This window comes from Syngnathoides biaculeatus, chromosome 1 (genome assembly GCF_019802595.1).
Source record: "Syngnathoides biaculeatus isolate LvHL_M chromosome 1, ASM1980259v1, whole genome shotgun sequence".
NCBI classification, from domain to species: domain Eukaryota; kingdom Metazoa; phylum Chordata; class Actinopteri; order Syngnathiformes; family Syngnathidae; genus Syngnathoides; species Syngnathoides biaculeatus.
Window position 1 is genome coordinate 2111122 of NC_084640.1, and position 26417 is coordinate 2137538.

At 39.3% G+C, this 26417-nt stretch overlaps 1 protein-coding gene across 8 annotated transcripts in view; it reads right to left on the bottom strand.

Moving 5' to 3' along the window:
- rbms3 (RNA binding motif, single stranded interacting protein) overlaps positions 1-26417 on the bottom strand; it is a 345032-nt gene that overhangs the window by 184368 nt on the left and 134247 nt on the right. For all 8 annotated transcript variants that reach the window (XM_061822004.1, XM_061821911.1, XM_061822083.1 and 5 more), the window contains one exon: positions 7692-7783. In XM_061822004.1, the coding sequence (XP_061677988.1) occupies positions 7692-7783 (92 nt within the window). The remainder of the gene's footprint in view (positions 1-7691; positions 7784-26417) is intronic.

Here is a 26417-nt window from a genome sequence, read left to right on the forward strand (position 1 = left end):
GAATGAGCTATTTTAAAACTTTTTTTCATATATAAGGAGCACCGCGTTATAAGGCGCAAAGAATAAATGCTACAGTATAGGCTGGGGTTACGTTATGCATCCATAAGATGGAGCTGCGCTAAAGGCTCAATAATGATTAATATATAAGGTGAACCGGATTATAAGGCGCACTGTTTGCTTTTGAGAATATTAAAGGCTTTTAGGGGTGCCTTATAGTCCGGAAAATACGCTAATAGAAATTAGTCTGTTAATCTGTTCCTGGTTCAAAGTGTCATTAACATGAAATCATTATCAACTGTACTGGCAATGCCTCCTTACCTCTTATGAACGTCTAAAAAAAATTGCATCTAAGTGTATGTATGTACAGTATGCATGTATTTCTTTTGGCTTGTCCCGTTTAGGGGTCGCCACAGCGTGTCATCTCAGATGAACACTGATATTTGTTTGGCACAGTTCTTACTCCGGATCCCCTTCCTGATGCAACCCCTCTGCATTTATCCAGGGACAAAGCTGGAGCCTATCCCAGCTACCTCCGGGCGAACGCAGAGTACACGCCAAACTGGTCACCAGCCAGTCGCAGGGCAGATATAGACACCATCACTGAGTAGGAATCGATTGCACGCATAAAACAATAAATTGTCTTTCCTTTGAGTAATGAGCAGAGGTGGGTAAAGTATCCACAAATTATACTTCTTTGAATGACAAGTGAAAAGTGTTTCCCCCAAAAAATTACGTTTTTTTCACTGAATAACGTACTTCAGTACTGAGTAAGTGGTTTCTAACTTCTGTTGATGATGATGATTATTGTTATTATGAGCACTAGTATTTAATTAGAAATGAACATGAACTAGACAAAATTAAAAAATGGAAATGTGCGTTACTATCCACCTCCAGTAATGAAGACTGAGATTACGGCTTGTGTTTCTTTTCACGAAAGAATTCCAAATCAATTTCTGGGGTAAATTCTGTTTTCATTTGTTGTTACTATATTATTGAGTTTTTTGTTGGCTGTGTTGTACTAGGCAGCTAGGTCCCAACTTCTGTCCTCTTAGTCATCAAAGTTTCAATTATTACAGAAAAAAAACAGATTTATGAAGTTTATTCTTTTGATTCTCACTAAACTCGTCACGAGATGTGCTAAGGGTTTATGTGATGTCATGCATGTCGACTGATCAATCTTTATCTATAGATGCATTTGGTGTGTCTGCTCTGTACAAACTCTCCTTTCTTGCAGGAAATGAACTACAAAGACCACACTTGGTCTTTCCCAGTGTCTATAACAGCACTTTAGAAAATTCTGCCACGGTACTGACCAAAGTTGTGTTGGCAATGACACAGATGCTATCATATCTAGTCATTGTAGATTTTTTTTGACTTCACACACCTCTATTATGGTTCTTGTTTTTGTTATGCAATACTTCACATTTAAATATAAACGTTTCTGAAATCCAACCAAAGTTAAAACAGGAATATGCCAATGTTTGTGTTAATTGCTCCTACATAAAGTGAGAGAGCGAGAGACTTCCAACTGCTATCGGCAGAAGGCGACTTCAGCCAGAATAGGGATGATTTCCATAAAGACAGGTTGTTTTCTGAAAGCAAGCAGCTGTCAGACGGAATTACCTCTCTGACACAGACACCACAATTGAGGGTGCCCTTCCCGTAATTCAGTCTGATTGGCTCAAGGGGAAAATGGCAGCCTGTAGAGACTGGGGTGAGTGGCAGGTTGACAGGTTTGCATCTGCAAAAGCTAGACACTGCTTTTACCCGTTATCATTGACTCTGTTCATCATTTCCCTTTTCCACCTCTTAGGCCGGAAAGCTATGTCGACCAACTGAAACAGAGAATAGACATATGGCTTCTTCACTTGTTTTGGACAAAAAAAAAATGTTGATAATCTCTCCTCACAATTTTTAGTGAGGAGTGGATGTTAAAGATTGCCACTGTATGGGAATAAAGGGCGGTTCTAACTGCGTACATTCTAGAAGGGCTATTCACCAATGATTCACGCCCCAAAAATTGTTTTGAATGAAATATTATAATTTAAATTGCTTTTCATGATTTTAAATCTCTTAATCAGAATCTGTTGAAATGAGTAATTGGAACATTTTCATAAATTTAGAATGCCACACAGTGAGCAACGACCTCGGTCACTGGTATGGTACAATATGTTCATATATGCCCATGTGACTTATTTTAATATTTACCAATAGAAAATATGAAAAAGTAAAAAAAAAAAAAAGACATTCAATCGATCATGTAAATAACAAATCAAAATACGTTAAATGAATGATAGGAACTAAATCCTGGACGTGCACATTATCCAAATCACAAGATTCATTATCACAATAATTTGACTTGGATTTCCATTATCCTGGTTGGGGGAACTATCAAATAATCCCCAACAATGCTAAGTGCTCTTATCTGTGACTTGTGGGATGTGAGTGACAGGAGAGGGGGCACAGGGGGAAGTGTCCTTTAGGTGTCTTAATTATGGCTCCTCTCCTACGTCTCACTGTCACCATCCTCGGGGGAGGGCAAGACAAAAGCGGGGCAAGGTTTCATCTCTGGTGCATTGGTATTTTCAAATTCCGAGGGGAGTAAGAAAAGAGTGACATCGAGCTCTTTCACTGCATATGAAGACACAATCCACTTTCCCCTTCTATCACTCTTCCCTTCACAGCTGTGCTTAAAATAAGGCTTCTTCATATTAAATGGAGTTTAACGACATTGGCGCAGCAGAAAAAAAAGGCACACATTGATTATGGTGATGTTTCACTTAATGAGCTTGAAGCCTTGGGCTCCTATTTGTTCTTTATCTATTACTTTGCAGTGGAGAGATATAGGTGACAAAATGGAAGGTGAGTGCAGTAGAGAGCAATTTGTAACAAATGGTGAGGTATCATCACTGCATCCCTTCCACACACGGTGTAGCACTTAATTCCAAGTCCACATATATAATAAAAGCCAACTCTTTTGTTGCGATGTTATTGTTGTCATATACTGTTGATTTGCTGCTATCGTTTTCCTGTTCCTTTTGCTCTGTTCTGTCTTTGGTCTCTTTTTGTTCACTGTCAAACATTGTTAATACAAATGACAACATAGGGAGTATATCTCACTCTTCTGTTGTGCAGTACACTAGTCACACTAACTTTCTTGTTTTAAGGAGTAACGATTCATCCTAGGGAGAACAAAGGTTGATTTTAATTTCAGAAAGAAACTCTACCATTTAAAGCATTCAAGCAAAAGTCGGCAAAAATGATTTGTGCATAATGTCACAGATGAACTTTACACAGCCGCAGTGGGGCTCATGACTGAAGTTTAGTTGGGGAAGACTGATCAGAACTGCTTTACCATATTGAGAAAACAGTTCATTGTATGGACCGTTCCAGAAAAGTAATCCCTAACTTCCCAACTGTACATCGACAGACCAAAAACTCTCGATATCACTTAAAATCATTCAGAATTGGTAAAATCAAGTGAGAAACAGGTTTGAACATAAATTAGACAGACTTTGAACAACCACCCACCAAGCACATGACTAAACCGTGGCGCAGTGTACGTGGTTCTCCAAGTGGTTTTTATGAGTGACAAACTGTTCACAACTAGTTTGGAGTCACAGGAGTGATTGTTTCATCACCAAGATGCATGTTGAATGTGGATAAATGTTCATATCAATTACAATAAAAGCGTTGAGATGATTCACATTATAGATCATATTTTTCAAGAAAGATTTTAAGCACTTTAACTAGCTCAGGAAATAAATTAAGTATGTCTGTTTTATTTTATATTCCTTAGTTCATAATAAACATTACTATTCAAAATCTTTAATGGTAAATAGGAGAACCAAGATAACTGCAACAGATTTCAAAGGCAGAACAAAGTTGCCTAAATTACAAAACCCACCTTTTTTCCTGACTTTGTTTGCACATCCCCTTCACCCCTCACCCTCACAGTTTAGTTTGTGCCCTTTTGATCATGTTCGATTTCTCATTTCTGATTTGTTGCAGAGAAATATTGTCTACCTTAGAATATAGTTGCGCTAAGTGAGACACAGATAATTCAGGCCCTTTTAACTTGCATAACAAGCTTTACTAGTAAACTAGAAGGACAGCCACACTTAGAATTGTATATACATTGAAGTATGCCCATATTTAGTCATGACTACATAATTTCCTCATGTCCTTAGCTCTAGCCAGATGTGTCCTTGAGCACATCTCTGCACATAGGCTAACCTTGATGAACTGCATACTGGACACTTTGTAATAATCCATTGCCAGCTAGAACCAGTTGAGACAGAAACCCTTTGTTTAAGTGGAAAGCCCCGAGCTCACGCCACAGGTTTCATACCACCCATAGGCCGCCCTTCTGACAAGATAAAGGATGCGTGCTTTCTCTGTACCTTTGCATTTCTGATCTGCTCTCTACAGCCATTGTCTGTAACTCATAAGTGCCCGGAATATATATTCTGTAAGTAAATTATTCGAAGAAACTGTTCATCATCTCCAGCCTTTATTTGGATAACCAACATTCTCACTACCCGAAATTAAATGAACACGCGGAGGAAAAAAGGGTCCTCCAACAATATATATATATATTATATATATATATATACACACATTCTATACAAAAGGTGAGATGGCAGGTTACCCTTTCAATACAGTGAACATTCTGAAAACTCAGTTTGTCAGTTTGACAATCCACAATCAGGGAATTATGAAATAAAATATAAACACACTAACGTTGCCTGTCACACTCATAATACAATCCGGAACAAATCTAAGTGAAGAGCGACATTTAGCTGATTTTGATTTACTAGGTAATGCCTTTTTCTTTGACGTTTGTTAGCTTTTGTTCACTTCTATTTCTTGTTTAGTGCACTAATGAGCTAGCGAACAGCTAATCAGTATGATCAATTCTCCATGGTGGCTCACGGAAGACTGAATCTGGTGAAAAGAGCCCACAAATTGCTCATTCCTGCCAACTGTGCAAGCCACAACTGAAAACTGCCTCCTGATATTTGTTTGTTTCTAGATCAATTTCACCAAAATAGAGTCAAACGAGTTGTGCCAAAATTTAGGCGTGTTCTCAGAACGTGTACGTTTACACCACCGTGTCCATGTCCATTTTCCAAGCCGCCATCTTCACAAAGGTCGCGAGAGTGCAGGAGCATAACCCAGCTAACTTCGATGAAAAGGCAGACTACACCCTGAACTGGTCGGCAGTCATTTACCACTCGATTGCTAATGCACGGTCTGACATGTCAAAGGACACATCCTCTCTGCGCCAGTTTGACCATTTTGGTGCAGACCATTCTGCCAAGTTGGAGAACACAAGCAGCGAACCTTGTGCTTAAATGAAAAGCAAGACATGCCAGTTTTTGCATTCTAATGTATGGTTCATGAAAATGTTACTCTAGCAGTTTATATTTGTTTTAATTCTTGAGAGAAACTTCCAACATATTTATTGTGCATTCTCAAATGTTACAAAGACGCTGCAGTCATGAATCTCCTCAGCTAATAAGCACCTCTAGCAGTAATTTACAGCATTCATATGGCATTGTCTCTGCAGTTAGTGGAAATAGTACCGGTTCTGCCTGATTTTGCCAATGGATTAAGTAGACAAGAAAAAGTACAACTGGATATTCAAAATAATTTTCTCATGTCCTCACCTTGTCAAGAGCACCAAACAAAGGGCAGCTAGCTAGCTGGCTCAAAAGAGGCCTGCTATTAATTGATCTGGATAAATTGTAATTCATTAATATTTGACAGTTGATGCATGTGAATGCAAATGAGTTGGTGTTTGCAGGGCAAAATATATTTTAAAAAAAGGTGGGTTGGTGTAGAAGATTGGGTGGGGGGGGGGGTTGACGAATGATGGTAGTGATAGCTGGTAGAGGCTTAAGAGAGATACAGAGGGAGTCCATAAAAGCAAACTACTCTTTAATGTCTCTCGCAAGCATGATAAAAGCAGAGTGCTGCAGCACAGAACACTCGCCGGATTGTTTGTGTGAACACACATGGAAACATTCTTAAAATGTTCAGGACCATTGTGCTGGAGCAAAGGACCTCTACTCTGAAAATATTGAAACAATAAAAGGGGAATAATGCAAAGTATGGTGAGAAAATGAGACAGGCAAAGAGCAAGACATTATATCTGTATTCTGGGAGGATGGCCTCTTATAAATATTAGAAGAAGGACACTGGTGGGGAGAGGGAAGAGCCAAATGGTGCATTTGAGAAATGGCACACCTGAGCACCACAGAGAATATCATCTCCTGCTGTCAGATCTCATCCCATTTGATCAAAATAATTGCCACCCTCATCGTTATCATCAAGTCTGTCATCTGCAGTGGCGGCGTCGCCATTCTCCATCTCATCAGCACTTCTTTAGCTTCCGTAAGGAGGCGGGTGAGGATTTCAGGATCAGATAAAATAAACAGCATCTCGAGTGAGAAAAATCACTCACAGCCATCACCATATTCATTGCTTTAGTGTGACCGACATGGAGACTCTCAGCCACAAAAACAGCTTGATTTAGCTTCTGCAGAATCTTCTATCAAAGATGAGAGGTGGCCCCACTGAGCGTATGCTTATCCTGATTTTTCATTCAGTCTTAAAAGGCAAAATACTTGAACTTTTTGATGATACAAAATTTAGAATGCTATGATTACTTATGAGACTTGCCTGAGGTTTGTAATGCACCAGGCAAATTGCAATATTAAAAATGGTCCAACCTCAAAGATTGAACTAAATGTTTGTCAGATTTAAAAAAAAATACATAGATTCCTCAGGAATCAAATGCAAGTTCAAGTAAATAATACATTAAACACCTTAAATAGAAAATATAAGAACGATCAAATATTCACTCAAAAATAAACTATCATACAAGTGGGTTTGTAAAGTTAATCACTGAAAAAAATATATATTATAAGTCTGCTCATTTTCTTCTTTATCTGGTTGATGATAGTTAATATTATAAATATAAAGGTTGCACAAACGCCAAAGAAAGAGCAAAAAAGAATTTTTTCTTCATTCATTTCAAATTCATTTTGATACTTGATGAAGGGAGGTTGTGTGAGGGCTCAGTCTTTGAGCCTCCTGTGATGTTACTCTTGCCTTAAAAAGCATATTTTCACTTCATTTTTGATTGCATCCTAAATTGTCTGACCTCAGATGTGTTTGACCTAAGAGCTTCCACTGCACAGTATAGAGTCATAGTTCAAAATTACGCACCCATTCATTCGAAACAATGGAACTCAAATGAAAACAAAAATACCTCCGGCACTGTTTTCCCTCCTTGTAAAAGCATCACCAAATATCTCGCAACAACCTTGTGCAACCCCAGCTCCTTCAATATAACAACACTGCAGACAATATAAATAGTCACTTGTCAAAGCGACGTTTAACGAGACACACGCATAAATACACATGCACCGGGGTTCACGCTGAGATAGACACTGATTGCTATTAAAGACGGCAGCACATTTACCTCTTAAATCAAAATCGAATCCAGTGTACAAATTCAAGCCAAAGAATTGTGTGAAATATTAATTTTCATTATAAAAGTGTCATAGACAGTTACACATCAGTGTGTGGTTTTTTTTTTTTTCCCAAGTAGAGGAAGTTGGATATACTGTATGTGACACAGCGCCACTGGTAACACACAAGGAAGCAGAAAGAGTGCCTACCTTGGCCATTTGCGCCTGCACCCCATTGGCTTTGAGAGACGACACGGCTTTCTGGGCTGCAGCTGGGCTGTCAAAATCAACAAAGCCATAGCCTACAGAGAGAAAAAAAGAAGAAATGCAAAGGTGGGAGGGGGAAAACAAATAAAGACAGACATTGGTAAATGAAAAAAAAAAAAACATGCCTAACAAGGACAATGACAGACGCTAGGAAATTGTAGCAGTAATAGGTTAGTAACATGACTCCAGAGGCTGCCAGTTCTTATATCTGGTGAGCAGTACATTGTTTGATAATTAGCAGCACTGACGTTCAGGGGAATGCTATGCATCTTAATTAGAGGCACGGATGAGCGATTTTCTAATAAGAATCTATGCAACCCTGCTCACCTCAACCTCCACACAAACACATGCAGATCAGTCTCTCACAATCACACACACACGAGCATTGTAGCAGGTGTGAAGTACATGACAAATAGAAAGAAAATATATTTGGGTTGTTTAAAGTGTGGCAGCACGGTGAAGCGGCTATAGAATGTTGGCTTTACAGTTCTGAGGAACAGGGTTGAACTCTCTGCCCAACCCTGTATGGAGTTTGGATGTTCTTCCCATGCCTGCGTGAGTTTTTGTCCTCCAGTGTCCTCCCACATCCCAAAAATATGTATGGTAAATTCATCAAAGACTCTAAATTTCAATTAAATTAAACTCCACTTCATTGTAATCCGAGCAGAGATTTTAAAAAATTCCAAAGTCTTCACATACTGTTTCTTCCCACAGTAACAATTTGAAAAATCAGAACTGACATTATGCTTTAACCACTTCACTTAAAGTTATCTTAGTTAACATATTTTAGTTTTAAGCAGTGGCTAAACTGAAACCTGAACTATTTACTGGATAAAGGTTTCAAGATGTTGACGGTTTGAATTTTTTAATATGGAAATAATTGTTCAATATCTAAAAAAAACCTGCATATCTGCAGCACATATGATTGCCCCTAACCTCAGTGTACCATAATATTCCATAAATATCTTTCTTTATGTTTTGGATTGATGTAAATAACTTTACTGTAGAGTAAGGAAAAGACAAAATCTGCAAATCCATCCGAGTGTGTCGCCCGATTCACCTCACAAGTCATCTTGTTGTTTCGGTCAGCAATCAAATCATCAATAAAAATCAGCGAGCCAGTTAAATTAGTTGCCAGATACGCCCGTGTCACAACACTACGCCCACCATATTAGATACACGATGTGGAATCCTTTGGATCAGGACCTACTAGTTGCTTTCCACACTTTGGAATTTCCACATTCCATCAGTCCAAAGAATGTGATTGCAGAACATTGCAAAAATTCCAAACATTGCAACATTTTTTCTCTGTGCAAGTCCATATAAATACATATAACCCCATAAAGAAAACATGATTGGGTTGTATGGCATAATATTTTTTTAATATAAGCATTGATATTAATTATAATGGGAGTATAGGAGACGTCCACTGTAAAGAAAACGATATAAAGGCCAATGCATGGTGAGAAACCCAAGACATGAGTGACCGTGTGATCATTTGTAACACTGGGGTAACCACACCAGCAACCCCCCCACCGCATGCCGAACCCCACCTCACTCCCATTATCCTTTTGTGATTACACTTTCTTTCTGAAACAGTGGATCAGAGGGCGCATTGACTGCTTTTAATCCGCCACAAAATTTTAATTAACACGGATGTGACCCCTCCACCCCCCCCTTCTCCGATACATCACGTAGAATGTCGGAATCAGAATAACTCATAAATCACAGCCATGGATTTCATTCCCTCAGCTTTCCTCTGTGTGATGAATTTCCAGATGGGCTGTGGCTGTTAATGTCAGGGAAAATATGAGGGAGAGAGGGAAAGAGAAGAAATACAGAGTGATCGAGAAGGGGCCTTGGGGATGAGTGGGGGGTGAGGTGTGGATCGACAGAATCGCTATATTTGCGAGAAATATAAATGTGAGTTTATATGTGTGTGTCTGAGAAAAATAGAGTTAGTAGAGAGAGGAAAAATGGTAGCAGCTCTGGTATGCTGTCAACCTTTGAGAGATTTGTTACTGTGGAGAGGATTATGGAGGCTGTGAAATGGGGTTGTGTTAATATGCTGTGTGTTGAGCGGTATGATGTGGGTCAGCCAGATTCACACTCTTTGAAAAATAAAAAGGCCCAACGACTGAAAACTGAAAATGACTTAGTGATGCTCTGGAGAATGTACTGTCAAGTCAGTGCATGTGTGAGTGGGTGCTTGAATGTGGTACTTTTTAAACCGTGCACTTCTAATAAATCGGCATTTAATGAATTGGTTGATCTGAACTGAATATTAGTTGCCATTCACAATAGAACTCATCAAGCCAAAGACTACTAGGCCATGGAAATTGGAATTTTACCACAAATGTAGGGACAAATACACCAATACAATTGTAACGCTGACTCACAGAGGCCAAACTGTTGCCAGCTATCAAAAAAAAAATAAACCAATTGAGAAGCAGAAATTTTGTTACATACTGTATAACAATTGCCAAAACTCAGTGGTATTGTCAATTGTTGTCCAATTTAATCTCATAATACTTCTGGAAACATGTGTCAATTTAAAACACAGGAATAGTCTCCCCATCTCACTTATGAGATAAAATGCCAGCGTTTAAAATGAAAACTTTACCTCAGATCAACTACAGTACATTTATTCCGTGATCTCATTCAAAGCCACGTCAAAAAGGTTCCAAAAACTGGACTCTGCCTACAGAAATTTCTATTCTAAGAATAAGAAGAACAAAATCAGCCTGACCGCCCTTTAGAAAAATAAACTCAGAGGCAGACTGGACGCACCCACCTTCAGACATTATTTTGCAAGCCAATTACAAAACCTCACCCAAATGGATACACCATCATGAAGACCAGCATCAGTCTTGGCTCGAATTAGAACAAACCTCCCATTTATCACCTCAAGCCTCAATGCCACAATCGCCACCTTAGCTGGCTGGTGATAAAGTCTAGAGGTCAAAAGATTTCAAATTAAACCCTGTATGTGCTCTCCAATCTGACATAATCCTCCCTGGATTGACAAAATTATTTGCGCACCAACAATTTCAAATGAGACTTCTTTCAACACTAAATTAATTGACCATAAAGAAGAGACAATATAGAATCTTGCATGTAAAACAAGCAAATATTAGATGGTGAATTCCAATATTTTAGAATTCTTTTAACATCGGAATCAGGCAGGGAGTAACAAGGCACCTCTGAGTAGTTTAAACGTAGCATGTGGAACTCTCAATTTTCCCATTTAATATTCACTCTAACCACCAACACTGCACTTATCAAACTTTCAGAAGTGTTTTAGACTTAGAGGACGTTGACCTAAATAGCGGCAACCCTGAATGGAGGAAGATGGCTGTGAAGAAAAGCGTGTGTTTAAATGAAAAGGCAGTCGAAGGGGAGGTTTTCTTGGGGTCAACCGTAGAAGGGTGTGTCGTCAGTGTACTGCCTCCTGTAATAAAAGTATTTGGTTCCTCAAATGTCAAGTTATTATATTTAATATGCACACAACCTGTGTGATGTCTGATGTTTAAGCTCAACGTATTTATGGCCTCTCATATTGGAAGCAAGAATAACTCTCACAAAACAAAGAATGATGTTTACACTATATTTCAGTACTTTAATTCACGTACATTTATAGAGTATTTGGGAGGCTGTAGACCAGCAAGTGTTATGTTAACTGGACACAGCAATGAGGCTATGACTTTTGGAGTTAAACAGTTCTACTGACATTTGTAAATGAAATGAAAAGTTACTGTGAGAAAATCAAAGAATGATAAGCATTTAACTTGTAATAGATGTATGTACATTCAATAGCTATGTTTATCCAGTTTTCATACACAAAACATACTAGATTATAAATACATCACCACAGGTAAGTCCATCAATCAATTTTCTGAGCTGCTTATCCTCACGAGGGTCACGGGAGTGCTGTAGCCAATTTCAGCTGTCATTGGGCAGGAGGTGGGGTACACCCTGATCTGGTTTCCAGCCAATTGCCGTGCACATGGAGACAGACAACAGTCACACTCACAATCACACCTTGGGGCAATTTATAATCTCCAAATAATGCATGTTTTTGAGATATGGGAGGAAACTGGAGTGCCCGGAGAAAACCCACGCAGGCATGGGGAGAACATGCAAACTCCACACAGCTGAGACCGGGTTTCAAACGCCAGTCCTTAGAACTGTGAGCCCAAAGCTCTACAGCTGCACCACGATGCCACCCAGTTAACCATATTAGACAAAAAAAAAGAAAAAATCTGGTGACACTGTTTACAATGTGAGTTCCCCTTCAAATTGCTTCTGGTTTGCAATTTTCTCTCCTTTTTGAAGCTGGCCTCTGTTAGGAAGAAAGGTCATCAAAAGCCACACAAAATCAAAGTTAAGGTAATCCTGTAGTGTTCGCTTAGCCAAGATTAAACATGACATGTATCTTCTTGTCCCTTGCATATGACGACAATGTGAACTCTGAAGTTTTGTTTGAAGATTTTACTAGAATTTCAGACAACTTGAAGAGACATTCCATTTCCCACCACTGACGTAACTCAAAATTTAAACGCACACATGCATTTGGGAAAGACTTGCAGTTGGTTTGCATGCATGTGATCTTACCTGACAGAATGACAACTACTAGTGTGTGTGTCTTTCGGCTTATCCCTTTTGGGGTCGCCACAGCGTATCATCTCAGATGAACGCATGTATATATGCTTGGCGCAATTTTTACGCCGGATGCCCTTCCTGACGCAACCCTACTCAGGGAGTGGAGGCCCCAGAGGGATACGAACCCACAACCCCTGGTTTACCAAACCAGTGCTCTAACCACTGAGCTACGAGGCCTCCCAATGACTACTACTAGTGCGCCATTATATTATAGTAGATATCCATGGTTTTCGTGTGAACGGGAATTTTGTTTTTGAACCATATCAAGGGCAACCACATACTATTCTTTTTTCTTGGCAAACACAATCCTTAAATTAATTGATTACTTGTTTTAAAACATAATAACGGGATTGGATGATAATCTTTCTGAAAGATGTGAACTCCAGCTTTGATGGCAGTGTTGTATTGAGCGGCCCGTAGGAAATTCCCTCAGCTGATGTCATGTTGCTCTTCTTCCATTTACCTCATTTGTTTCAAGATGACATTAATGAACTATTAATTCCACACAATTGCCCCGCTTATGACTGGTAGCCAGTCCGTGGTGTTTCCTGCCTCTCAGTCTTAGCAAGGTTGGAGTGGCTCCAAATCACCTGAAAGAGGATGGGGAGTGTAGAAAATGGATGGATAGACAATTCCACATTGCCAACATACAGTAGTTCTCATCAAATTAGACGAGCACACGAGGCAAATTTATGTGGAACTGTGTGGTCTGCTACCTCCACGGCTGGATGATGTTAAGGAAATCACAAATATGTCCCGATATTTCATGTGCCCCCGCATGCTGGCCATTGGGATGATTAAAAAAATATATATGATCAGGATAATAATGAATTAAATGAACTCATTTATATAATGAGTCATGCCATTTTTATGAATGTAATACATCTCCGAACCCGCACAACTGTCAATAAAATTCACCAAAACAGGTGGAACACCTGTGCCAAGATTTAGATGTGGTCTAAGCAGTTGTGTGTTTAGAATGACTTTCTGCCACCAAATTGCAAGTCTACCAGGCACATGTTAAAGGACACACCCGGGTCGTATGCCCATCTTGACGCAGACCAGGTTGCCAAATTGGCAAACGAGCACAGCGAACCTTGTACTTGCATCAAAATCATGTTTGCCCTCTGACGCAGTTGTGCAGTCTGCAAAAATAGAGCCTATGATATTATATGGGGAGCCTGGGAGTCTGAGTTTACAGATGTCGTTCCAATGAAAGCAAAACATCATTTTACACACAAACAACCCCCCCCCCCGATGCTTTAGGCACAGAAGCCCCTTGAAAAATAATGATAAAAAAATATAAAAATAAAAAAAAAGGGGGGACAGGGAAAAAAAGCCAGGCACATTCTGTTCTCTGGCTGTGTTCACTGCAGGTACTCCAAAGTTACTAGCACAAGGGGAATGCTGAGGAAAATGTGTTTCTGTGAACTCAGCTTCTGTTGTAACACAAGCATCACCTTTGTACCTGTCACTTAAAAGCTGACTGACAATATGCTTGTTTTCTGGTAAAATGAGCACACAAAGGAACAAATAAATCTTGCAAAATGTATTGACAGAAGCGCGCGCACACACACATGCACACACACACGCGCACGCATGCATGCATTCTTCCTGACAGAGTAAGAGGAACATGAGCTGTCATATCATATTTCCTGGTCTGCCTCTAAGACGGAGCCTTTCAAGATGAAAGGACCATCGTCAATCAGTTACTAGCGACCGGTGCTTCGCTTCTTCAGTTACTTCCAGCACCGCAGTTCTTGTCTGACCGTGTTGTGTGCTTGTGTTAATGTGCGTGCATGACACAGGGCACTTCTTGACATCACCTCCTGCAGGGGTCGACACTGACAGAAGATGCTACCTCAGGCTGCATATTGCACAAACGTCCCTCCTTGGAGAGCAGAGATAAGTGCGTCATTAGGACGTATGTATAGATGAATCAATCATGCATGCATCATTCATGCAGTCACTATCAAATTATGCTAATCCTTAATTACCTTTCGGGAAAATTACCATTCTTTATCTGCTAATAGTCTGAATTGTTTGGAGTTCCTACATTCCATATTCAACATCATTTTTTCACCAGTATTTCCATTTTTCACATTCTCATATTCAGCACTAATGATTCCATTTTGCATGGCATACAATAGAATAATAACACCCTAAGTATGAATAATGAATCTAGTAAAAATCACATGACATTGAAATGGTATGCAGCGTGAACAGAGCAATTGTGTACACTCTTTAGAAAAACCAGTATAACTACATGAGTGATTCATCACCCACGTTAATTATTTGTTTGGCATCTGTTAATACCCATTTGATTAGGATGGAAGATAAATTGGGTTAATCCATGCCCAAATATGCATGACAATGTTGAAATATGTCTCATACAATTCATGGTGTCTAACTGTAGAAGGGACTTTGTTGGAGCGACATAAAGGCATCATTTGAATGAATGATGCTGTTGTGCTGCGCTGCTGTTCAATCCATCTATCAATCATGTAATCCTAGAAGTAAGCTATCAAGGAGAAGCCTTTCAGCATTCAGCCAAACAATTTTAAGTTTTATGCATTTGTTGGATAAAATAAAAGTAGAATGGCACACCCCAGAATGCAGCCCAACTAAAGCTGAACTGTTAACAAAATGAAAAATATTACATGCGCCATATTTGTTGTTTTTTTTTGTTTGTTTTAAGAAGCCACTTTCTGGTTCATAGAAGGTGACATACAGGATAATATTTTTATTGCATTGAGGTGGTGTAAAATGTTTCATCATGACTCACAGAGGATGACATAAGGCAATGAGGAAACACACACAGACATACACACACTTGCACACGCACTAAAAAAAACAATGTACTTTCTGTATTTCTGAAAACTAACTCTAACTCATTTGTTTTTTCATTTCTCTACTTCCAACACTAAGAATACAAGACTAGGTATCTATCATTCTGCTCCTTTATGACTCTAATGACAAAAAGAGAAAACATTTCTTCAATTTGTAGTTTTACTTGTGTATAGAAATGCAAATCTTTTTTTTTCCTCATCACAAGAGTTCATGGAAATTTGTTGTGTAGTTTTTACATGCTAATAAATTACAAATTGTAAAATCAAGACCTATTGCGTTTGTGGTTCTGCGACTTTTTGGAGAGTTTCATACTATACATATCTAACCTGCACTTCCACCCTTCAGGGAGGGTGTGTGATATTTACGTGCTACCGACTGACTGTACCTGAGGGTTCCTTCCCCCTAAACACAGACAAGATCATTCTGCACTAGAAATGCTTTCTTTGGCGCTCGCACGACCAGTGGTTGACTCATTTGTGTCTCACTTATTCTAAACCAATATGTCCATTTCTGAAGGGTTGCACAAAAAATTATTGTGTGTGACCTATATATTTTTAGAATGTATGTACAACCCCAATTCTGATGAAGTTGAAACGTGTTAAATACATTCACAAACAGAACGATTTGCAAATCATGTTCAACCTACATTTAATTGAATACATTCATTTTCTGAGCCGCTGAACCTCACCAGGTTTACGGGAGTGCTGGAGGCTATGCCAGCTATCATCGGGCAGGTGGCTGGGTACACCCTGAACTGGTTGCCAATCAATTGCAGGGCAGGTAGAGATAGACAACAGTTGTACTCACAATGACACCTAAGGCCAATTTAGAGTCCCCAACCCTCGCAAGCACAGGGAGAACATAAAAACTTCATTCAGGCGGGGCCTGGATTTGAACCCTGGTCTTCAGAGCTGTGAGGCCAACACACTGTTTTCCTCCAGGCCAGCAAGACAATGGCAAATCATTCTGCTGGTGTTACAACAGCGTGCCTTCGTAGTAAAAGAGTCTGGGTACTAAATTGGCCTGTATGCAGTCCAGACCTGTCTCCCGTTGAAAATGTTTGGTGCATTATGAAGCATAAAATATGACAATGGAGACCCCGAAATGCTTAACAATTGAAGCTGTACGCCAAGCAAGGATGGGAAAGAATTCCACCTACAAAGCTTGAACAAGTAGTGTCCTCAGTTCCCAAATAAGTATTGAATCTTGTTAGAAGAAAAGGTGATGTAACCCAGTAGTAAACTTGAACCTGTGGCAGCTTTTTGGAATGTGCTGGAACCACAAAATTCTAAGTTCATGATTATTTCCTAAAACAATAAAGGTTATCAGTTTCAACATTAAATGTGTTTGTCGTGTTTTCAATTAAATATAGGTTGAACATGATTTGCAAATCATTGTATTCTGTTTTTATTTGTATAACACAACATCTCAACAACATTGGAATTGGGGTTGTACCGTGGTTATGTGGCTAAATACGGGAGGATCATGCAGCGGCTTCGCATGATCTCACAATCTACAAAGCATATTCTTCTAAACTATCACATACACTACATTGGCTTCAAGATGGGGATTTTTTACCACATTAGCACTGCCGGAGGATTAACACAACAGATGAGTGACATGTTATGATTGTATCGCTACTATTGCTGTCAAAGTCACAGTTTATAAGAGTCAAAATGACAGTTGACGTGATTGTATAGTATTGATGCAGCAGCAGTTACATGGGTTAGATCTGGGGAAAAGAATATACTCTACTGAAACCAGAACTAAATTAATAATAAATGAATTATTTTATTATATTTGTGTGCTGTAAAGAAATTATTTTTTACAACTATTTTATAACAACTTGCTGTGTTTGTACTTCACAGCAGACATGTATTGTAGCTCATATTTACTGTAAATACAGAGACATTACAGTTTTACATTTACTTGTAACTCATATTATGACTTCTATCTCTTCCCTGATTGGCTTCCACTCCTACAACCCTTTTCTGCTCACCCTCACTGCCTTGCAAGCAATTGCAACATTTACATAATAAAAGCCTCCATTCACAGTTGATTAAGGATATTAGATTTTTAAAAAAACACCCATCCAAAACTGCTGTTCTCTGGGAGTTCTAGTGTTAATAAAATGGTGCAAACCATGGGTAACATTCAAGAGGGGGAAAGCCAAATTAAATAAATATCATAGGGAAGGAATAGAATTGCTCATGATCAAAAGCGGAATGTGTTAAATATGGCTGGAAAACGCCATCCATAGATTTTGGGTAACGCTTGTCCTCATTAGGATAATTAGTGCCTATCCCAGCTAGCCTTGGCCAAGGGTCAGGGTACAACCTGGAGTGATCACTAGACAATAGCAAGGCGCATTCAGTATAGAAAGATATATTCATTCATTCATATATTTTTCTTTGCAAAGAATAAGAATGAGCCCAAAAAATACCATTCAACTGCCTTGGTCATGTTTGACAAACCTGATATGATATGGATCATGAGTGGCTTCTTTGCCTCTCCATACGAAACCAAAGAGACGGAAAGGTCAGAGTTGAGATTAGGACCCTAAAACTCAGAACTCTGAGCCACATGGTCTATCTGGTAGGCAAGTAGAGAAACCCAATATGGTAAATATAAAAATTTGTGGAACCTGTCATGTCATGTCATTATCCAAGCCGGTTATCCTCACAAGGGTTGCAGGAAAGCTGAAAGCTTTGGGCAAAAGGCAGACTACACCCTGAAGTGGTCAGCAGTCAGTCGCAGGACAGATATCAACACCATCACTAAGTAGGAATCGATCCCATGTTCCCCACACCAAAGGTACCACTACACCATCAGTGACATGTTTGTCGAGCCTCTTAATTAAAATTTAAATTAAGTTTAAATTCAAATCTATTACCAGGATGACCAGTAAAACACGGACTGGATGGACGTACAGATGGATCCATTCTGGTAGTTAATGCTACAAATGCGTCCCCATTAAATTGTACACATTTATAAACAACTATTATTTTAACTACTCTGGACAAAAATCATTTGTGTATTTTTTTTTCAAGTCATATGATACGTCTTGTAAATGGAGTCAATAACAATTAGTTGAAAAATAAGTCTCAGAGATGCTTCCTTTGTATATGACCAAGAAATAGTGGTTTGAGCAATTAACTAATCAAAATTACAACATGGATTTACGATGAAGGCATTAATCTTTGAGGCAGGAAGCCTATAGGCTGTAATGTATTTCTTCCCATATTCTCTGGCAGGTGTTGGGAGTGTCCTTGTCCAAGAGCTGCACATTTGACATCTGCAGAGGGCAAAGAGCCATGGATAGAGGACAAGTGGGCCAGGGGCAATTCAATGCGCTGCACACATAATGACTGCTTTAATTATCTGTTAGAAAAACAGGGCTTCTGTATTAATGACAGCATTTTTTCTGATACAAATGAGTTGCTATTATTATATTTTAAGATGGAAACGGGTTAAGTCGTGTAAACGTTCTTTACCAGTCAAATCAATGGATTGTCAAACAAATACCGTAAGAATAGAAAAAAAAACCCCATCAAAGATTCATTAATAGGTGCTAATGTATTTTATGCACAGTTGCATGTGGGTGATTAATCAACAACAAAAACAAAAAAAACAGACACCTACACACGCCCACACTCTGGCTTCGGCATATGGTTTTAGCATGACAGATTTTTTGATGTGTACGTTTTTTTAAAGAAAATATGAATGAACAAGTAAAGATGTTTATTTTTTTTCAGAGAAGCCTGTAATTCTCCTAATATTGCGTGTGGGGTTTTATTTTTCCCCATCTCGAACAACTTTCTTGGGACTTGTTGACAATGTTTTAGTTGATCCACCTGATGTATGACTGTGGCCTCCTTTTACAAAATACCTAATTTGCCACCTCTCTTTAGAGACTGAAGAGTACTGATTGGCATTTTCAAATGATTGTATACCTTTTTATGTCCTTTCCCTAATTTATAAAAATTTTAACTTTTATTTCTCTTCAACTCTTTTCTTGTAGACAATTTCAAAAGTCAATGCAGCCCAAGATAAAATGTGCATGGGTCTCTCAAGAGCTTAGAAATACATGAGTACACACAATTATAAATGAATGGTTTCATTTGATTTAAAAAATATTTACATATTTTGCTAAACACTGACAATATTCACAAAATTATGCAAAATAAATTATGTACAGTGAAGAACACTGTATGCTAATGAGAATGTTTTGAATATCAATTAACCATTAAAGTGTTCAATATAATACCTGATGATGTGTCCATGCTCCCAACTGGGCAGAAACAGAAGGCAATTATGATCCTGTAGGTCCATAAAGACATGCTCGAATGAGTTTTAGGCAGAAGAACTAAACTAAACGACATCAAAAGCCTGTGGGATGAACAAAATCAGTGACCTCTCACAAACTATTCTTGGCTGAGTGGTCAAAAATTCTCACAGACACACAAAATTTGGGTAGAAAATCTTCCTAGAAGAGTGCAAATGGTCTACCAAGTGTACGTCTGCATCTAATATTAAAAAGTTTTTGACTTTTGTGTCACCACATTATGCACACCAGGTTTGAAATAAGCAATATAATCACGTCAGGTCTCAGGCCTTAAAGCCTCACAGCGAGGTGAGGGGGGCAAGCTAAATATTTGAACACAGGCAGATCAATGGAATTCAGAGGCTCTGGGAACATGGATAACATCTCTAGGCAGCACAAACATTCAAATGCAGATAAATAAAAAAGTGCCCCAGTCACTTGAACAGCTAGACCACCTGTCTCTTTAGGTGAGTGTCTGCTTCTATTGCAGAAGCCTGGCCAACCTCAGTTGGTAAACTCTTTTTTTTTTTTCTTTTTCAAAGATCAGCTGAAGTATGGGACACTGTCTAGTCAGAAAATAAGAAATGACTTGTTTCAGAGACATTTGTCAACAAACAATGCAATGAGGGGAGCAATGCTGATGGATCCATTTGTAATTTAAGACTTTTTTGTGTATTATTGCAGTATTATTCATTTGAACCAAATTTCTCAACATCACAATGGATTTGTTTGAGAAAAATAGCTGTGAAAAACATTTTGTTTATTGCTGACATTGTGTGACTGCTGCGTGTCACCTCACCACGACCTTTATACACACATGATCACATACAGAGAACAGCCCACATAGCTTGCAAAATAGCACAGAAAGTGCAGGAGAGAGGGAAGGTCAGAACTCAAGGAATGTGCCACTGATGTCCCGATCTGCTTCTATTTACGACAAACTCGGACAATCAGATGCCTACTCAGTGAGATGCCAATTTAGAACTGAGCAAGGGGTGAGGAAGGAAGGAAGAACTGAGGGGGGAATAGAGCCCAGAAAAAGGACTGTTTGTGAGATTATAGGGTTCTAATAAAGGCTGTGGGTGTTCTCCACTGAGGTTTTGCATACGGACTATGTCCAAATCAATGTAATTATCCCTGAGTTATTGCAAATTACTTTCGTTAATATGCATTGTAAGCAGGAGCACAGGCATTCATTGCCCTTCGTTCTTTCTGCCAAGTGGATAAACATACTGTATATACACTTATATAAGAGTACACTCTTATTTTTTTTTTAACCCAAGCAACGTGTTTTATACTAGAAATGCATAGCGATTACCACACTGTATGAGATGAATTTTAATCTTTAATTAATCCATCATGCATATGGGAGGAAACTGGATAATCCAGAGAAAACCAGAGTAAGCATGTAATCCAAACCTAATTGTGCCCCGTGTCCACCTCCCTACTATGGACGATAAATTCAAAGTACTCCTGTTACCCTCAGTGGGATTATTCTTCACTTATTGTTGTTCATCACTTAGCAATTTGCAAAAAAGGTCAGTTTTGCTGCTAACTTCTGACAAGATTCTTATGTGGACGTAATTCACTTTCAGAGGTTAGAGGGGTGAGCAAAGCAAGACCGTAATTGTACCTGCACAGTGTACAGCATAAACAAATGTTTATATCTCAACCCTCTAATGAGAAACCAATAACGCATGCAAAAAGCTTTCTTTGCCATTACCCAGCTCCTCCTGCCCCCCAAAAAGTCCACACTGAACAGACTCTTTTGGAGACCATCACCTCATTCATCAATACTGTAGACTTATGCTCGGAGTCTCCACTCGGGCCATTGTGCAGAAATAAATCAGCTTGTTTTTTTTTTTTTTTTTTTTAAATCATATTTCAATTGCCTATATTTCTCCATTAGAGGAGTCTCTAGTAAGGAGAAATTATGTTTTGGACTATAGTGGTCAAGCAGCTGACAAGCCTTTAAATTGCATCATAAAAATGTGCAGCCCAGCACTGGAACAAAAACACATCTGCTATAAATTCATCACCACACTCTATCAGAAGCCAAATAATCGCTGATAGACATTTTAGTAGATTTGTAAGATAAATTTGAAGCTTTGTAACAATACCCTCCATTAACATATGCCTATTGTGCACTTCTGCACAGCATTCTGCTGAGCGAAAAGGTATGGCGAGTTAAGGAGCAAAGAAATGAACAACAGACTACCGTCAAAAGAGCCTCAGGAGACTCCACATCTCATCTGTTTCCCACAATTCAGTGCAGCGGACCAATGTCGCGGAGCATCAGTCAAACCGTTGAATTTTCTCGGAGCTTTATCTCCCAGTGGCGGGGAAGGAAGCTGAGGTCCTTTAAGGGGTTGAGGTCATTTCCTCAGTTTCTGCACCCTGGCGAGGCATGTAAAATGTCTCCATTTGGTTGGCCCCGCTTTATTTCAAACACTGCCGCCTTTTCAAGAGGCGCATATGGCCACAGATGGCAAATGAGCAGTTCAGGCTTCTTACAATGAGTTCCTTTTAGTCTCTCCCTCAGTCCTCCTTTATCCTCAAACCTCAAATCTCTTTTTTTTTTGGAGAATAAATACGCATAGACCTGTCCATTATGCCAACAAGAAATTCTATATAGCATTTTTTAAATCTTGCCTTAATAATGTTTTCAATATTGTAATGACGTTTGATAGGGTTGTGGTCACACCTCTCAAATTCTCCCAACAATTCCAATAGGGTGACTCTAGGTGGAACACAAAAGCACCTTTCCTGAACTGTTGCCACGAATATGGAAGCACAGATTTACCTAGAATGGCTTTACAAGATGTATAGTTAAGATTCAGGAGAAACCCAACCTCCATTTGATTAAATACATTACGAAGACGTCTGTCCTGAGAGCTTTATAAAAGGGTGAGAGAGAGAGAGAGAGAGAGAGAGAGAGAGAGAGAGAGAGAGAGAGAGAGAGAGAGAGAGAGAGAGAGAGAGAGAGAGAGAGAGAGAAGAGAGAGAGAGAGAGAGAGAGAGAGAGAAAAAAAAGAGAGAAAGAGACAGTGAGCATGAGAGCGAAAGAGAAATCTCATAAAGACAGTACGTTGAAACACACTCTTGAACAGCGTCCACAATAACACTGAAGCCATCTACACAACTGCTTCCTGTTATCTTTTCCCTCTGAACCAAGCTACATGTAAATCGTGTGTGTGTTTATTGATATATAAAAAATATAATATATCATAGTGATATTAAAATGGCCACACATGGCGGACAAAATTTTTAAATCTTAGTCTCATTTTTTAACATCACAAAGAGCTGCTTTTTGAACAGGGGCGTGTAGACCTTTTCTATCCAATTCATGTGTTGTATGTGGTGGGGCAGCATGAATTTTCAGCAGCCCAGACAAATTAATGTTTGAAACCCCATTACCTTTAGACGTGTAGCAGAACTCTGAGTCTCTTTCAAGTATCCAGTATATCTCAATTAGGTTTTTTTTCCCCCTTTAAGACACCCATACTTTTTGTATACGTTAAGCATTGTTGGGCATGGCTCTTCATTCAAAACTTAAAAAAAGGGCTCCTCAGTTTATGACAGTTAATCAATGGCATTTCTTACTTACGAAACCAGGCCAAGAATTTCTTGTTTGCATCCCTTCCAAAATGCAAGCCAACTACAGGTGTAAAGTTAAAGAATGGTACTTATTTTTTTACCATTTGTACTTAATATTTGTATACAGATGTTGCCAAACAAATCTGTGCTGTAATTAGGATTTGGCAAATATGAGTTATACAGGTAGCTTATGGACAATTCCGCGTTAGCTTGGCGTTGGAGTAAAAGAACTAACTTTTAAAATGATGACCCCCTGCAGAAACGTATACTGTATTAGTATACAGTATACTGTATATCAGCCAAAAGTAGCAACAGTAACAACATACACCTAAAGTGATAGTATAAATAGTAGTGGTTATAACAGAAATTACAATCAAAATTTCCAAGATAAAGATCTGGGGAGTAGAATAAGTGGAAACAAGGTACCTGATGCTTTAGCCACTTCTACTCCTGGTACAGTTACTGTGGTGTTTTTTGTAAAATGTTGCTCCCAGAGTGAACATCCACCTCACCCGCCCTTCTTCCTTCCACGCTAAACCACTTCAAAATGTACCCTTGAAAGAGTACAAATGAATCTCTTGTTTTGTCCGTGTGTGCGCGCCCGTATGTGTGTTTCTAATCGCAAAGGTAGGGAGAATGGTAGTGTGTCAGCTGTCAAAAGAAGGAAAGAGAGGTTCATGGAAACATGGGGTAATGGAGGAGGAGAGTGGCCATAAGAGGTGGACAAGCTGTGATGTTAGCAGCAGGATTGATAGATCTGTTGCATGGCCACTACTCCTGCCAGAGCACAGTATACCTCAGGCATTGCGGGGGTATGATTAGTCTCTCTCCATGTGTGTGTGTGCGTATGTGTGTGCACTCTTTGTGTTTGAGTGCGTGGGAGAAGTGTACTACATGGTCTTGATGTGCAGTTTTTGTGATGTGGTACTTCAAACTGGGCTTTACAGCTGCTTTAAACACTGGTGCACTGCCAGTAAATATCGTGATTTATACCAGCATGCATGTTCATATATAAGACTACAGCAGAAAACTGCAGTTGGGTTACGGTTATATTAAAAAAATATTGCAAGGAATAGGATTGTTCCTTTATTTTTACAGTAGATTGAAAACATTTGGGGTTTGACATCTAAATACAACTTATTTGGTTGTGTCAGATCACATCTGGGAGGGGGCATTAGGGTCAGCGTTCTGTCCTTTGATAAGGGTTTGATAATAGTCCTTTTCTGTCAACAACTACTGCATTCCCACAGTAACTCATATGCAGGGGCTAGGCCGCGGAAGCCCCACCATAACACTAACACTGTTGATGCTTTTGATTGTACATCAAAGTCCATTTCCAACAGGAAATCCTTTGCTGGCTGTTTCCTGGATCCAGGATATTGTCGGCCATAATGCAGTTTATCATATTGCACTCTGCGAGGTAAATGATTTGAAGGAAGCAAAGAGAGAAAAGACATTCTTTCTTGTGAAAGGTCCAACACTGGATTCTCCCAAAAACAGCTCATCCCTGCTTCTGGAACAGTTTATCAATGGGGTTGTCTTCAGAGAGAATGAATGCAGAAAGGATGTTGTTAATTCACTGGCATACTACCACTGTTTTGATGGTATTCAGAATCCGAAAAATCTGTTAAAAACTCTCACCACAGCAGTGACAATGTAATGGAGGTATTGGGGGCTGTGAAATACAAGAGCATAGAGAAGCTCAAGGACTCTCTCACTTTGTAGTTTGGTGAAAACTCCCAAGATTCAAGAGTTTACCATGTAGACAGAAGTCACAATGCTGTTGTTCTCACACACATTGTAAAGAAGATGTGTGAAACATAGATGTTTTTTAAAAAAAAAAAAGTACTCGTGCTAATGCAAACCACTCACACACCCCATTACAGAAAGGGAGGGGGAAACAAAAGTCCTCGTTTCGTCACCCAAGCAATCAGGAAATCAGGTCATAGTGTTCTCTACACTTTTTTTGCAGCAGTCAAGCTGTAAAAATCTCACCCACTGTGCACTTGCTCTTCCGAGGCCACTCTGTCCATTATCCAAGCCGCTTATCCTCAGAAGGGTCACAGGGGAGCCAGAGCCTATCTCAGCTAGCTTCAGGCGAAAGGTGGACTGCATTCCGAACTGTTCACCAGTCAGTTCCAGGGCAGATACTGTATCAACACTATCACTGAGCAGAAATCGATCCCACACAGCTCGCACCAAATTCAGGCATGTGTACCACGACACCATCACTCACTCAGGCCACTTTGTGATTTAGACAATACTGATTCAGTGCTTTTCTGGAGACCTAAGCAATGATCAAAAACATCCAGCTTCCGTGTACAGCCCGGGTATTGAGGATATCAGTGATGCCATTGTTCTGCACAATAATATAATCTATCTGGTACCAGTGTTTGGACTGAGAGTGCATCCATTATGTTTTATAGATGAAACTATGCTGGAAGATGGTGTTGGTTATGGTCAGGTTATTCTTAGTGCAGAGAAAGAGAAGTCTCAATACAATTGGGATTGTCCATGCACTAATCTATAACGGGGAACTGCGAACAAGTAAGGGCACTCTGTATTAGCTCAACATAATGTGGGTCATTGATGCACTCTACCTGCTCTAAATGCTAGAAGACTCAGCATCTTTGCACAACTGTGACTATAATAAGAGATAGTTTCCTATTAACTGAATGTCTATTGGTCTTCTTCCTCAACATGAATGTCATACCAAGACAGCACCACCTCCCAAAGACAGATTCCTTTTGTGTCGTTACATACTTTACCATTAAATCTGATTCAGATTCTGATTACATTAGCCTGGCTAATTCCATATTTAAGATCTCTGCTCCATGTCCTTCTTTCCTTTTCCAGTTGAGATTCCCGAGCATGAAGATAGTCTTTCTTTAAGATCCAGCATCGAGCTTCATCCAGTACCTGCTAGAATGAATCCTTGGTGTCATTCTCAAAAGGCAGGGTTAGTATATAAGCGGTGAGAATTGTATTGAAGCTATTCTTGACTAGGGGAACGGTGTTTCAGTGACTCTCAGCAGAATAGTTGTTTTTGAGGGCCAGCCCACACCATGTTGCGCTCCTGAAGGATAATCACTCCAGAAGAATGTGTAACCCCATTGCCTCCTGAAATTGACCAATGTGAGGTCCAGGTAAGGTTTTGTTCAATATGGTTGGAGATGAACTGGCAAAAAGTTTTTTTAAATGGCCATAAGGTTCATGCGCTTCCCAGTAGTACGATC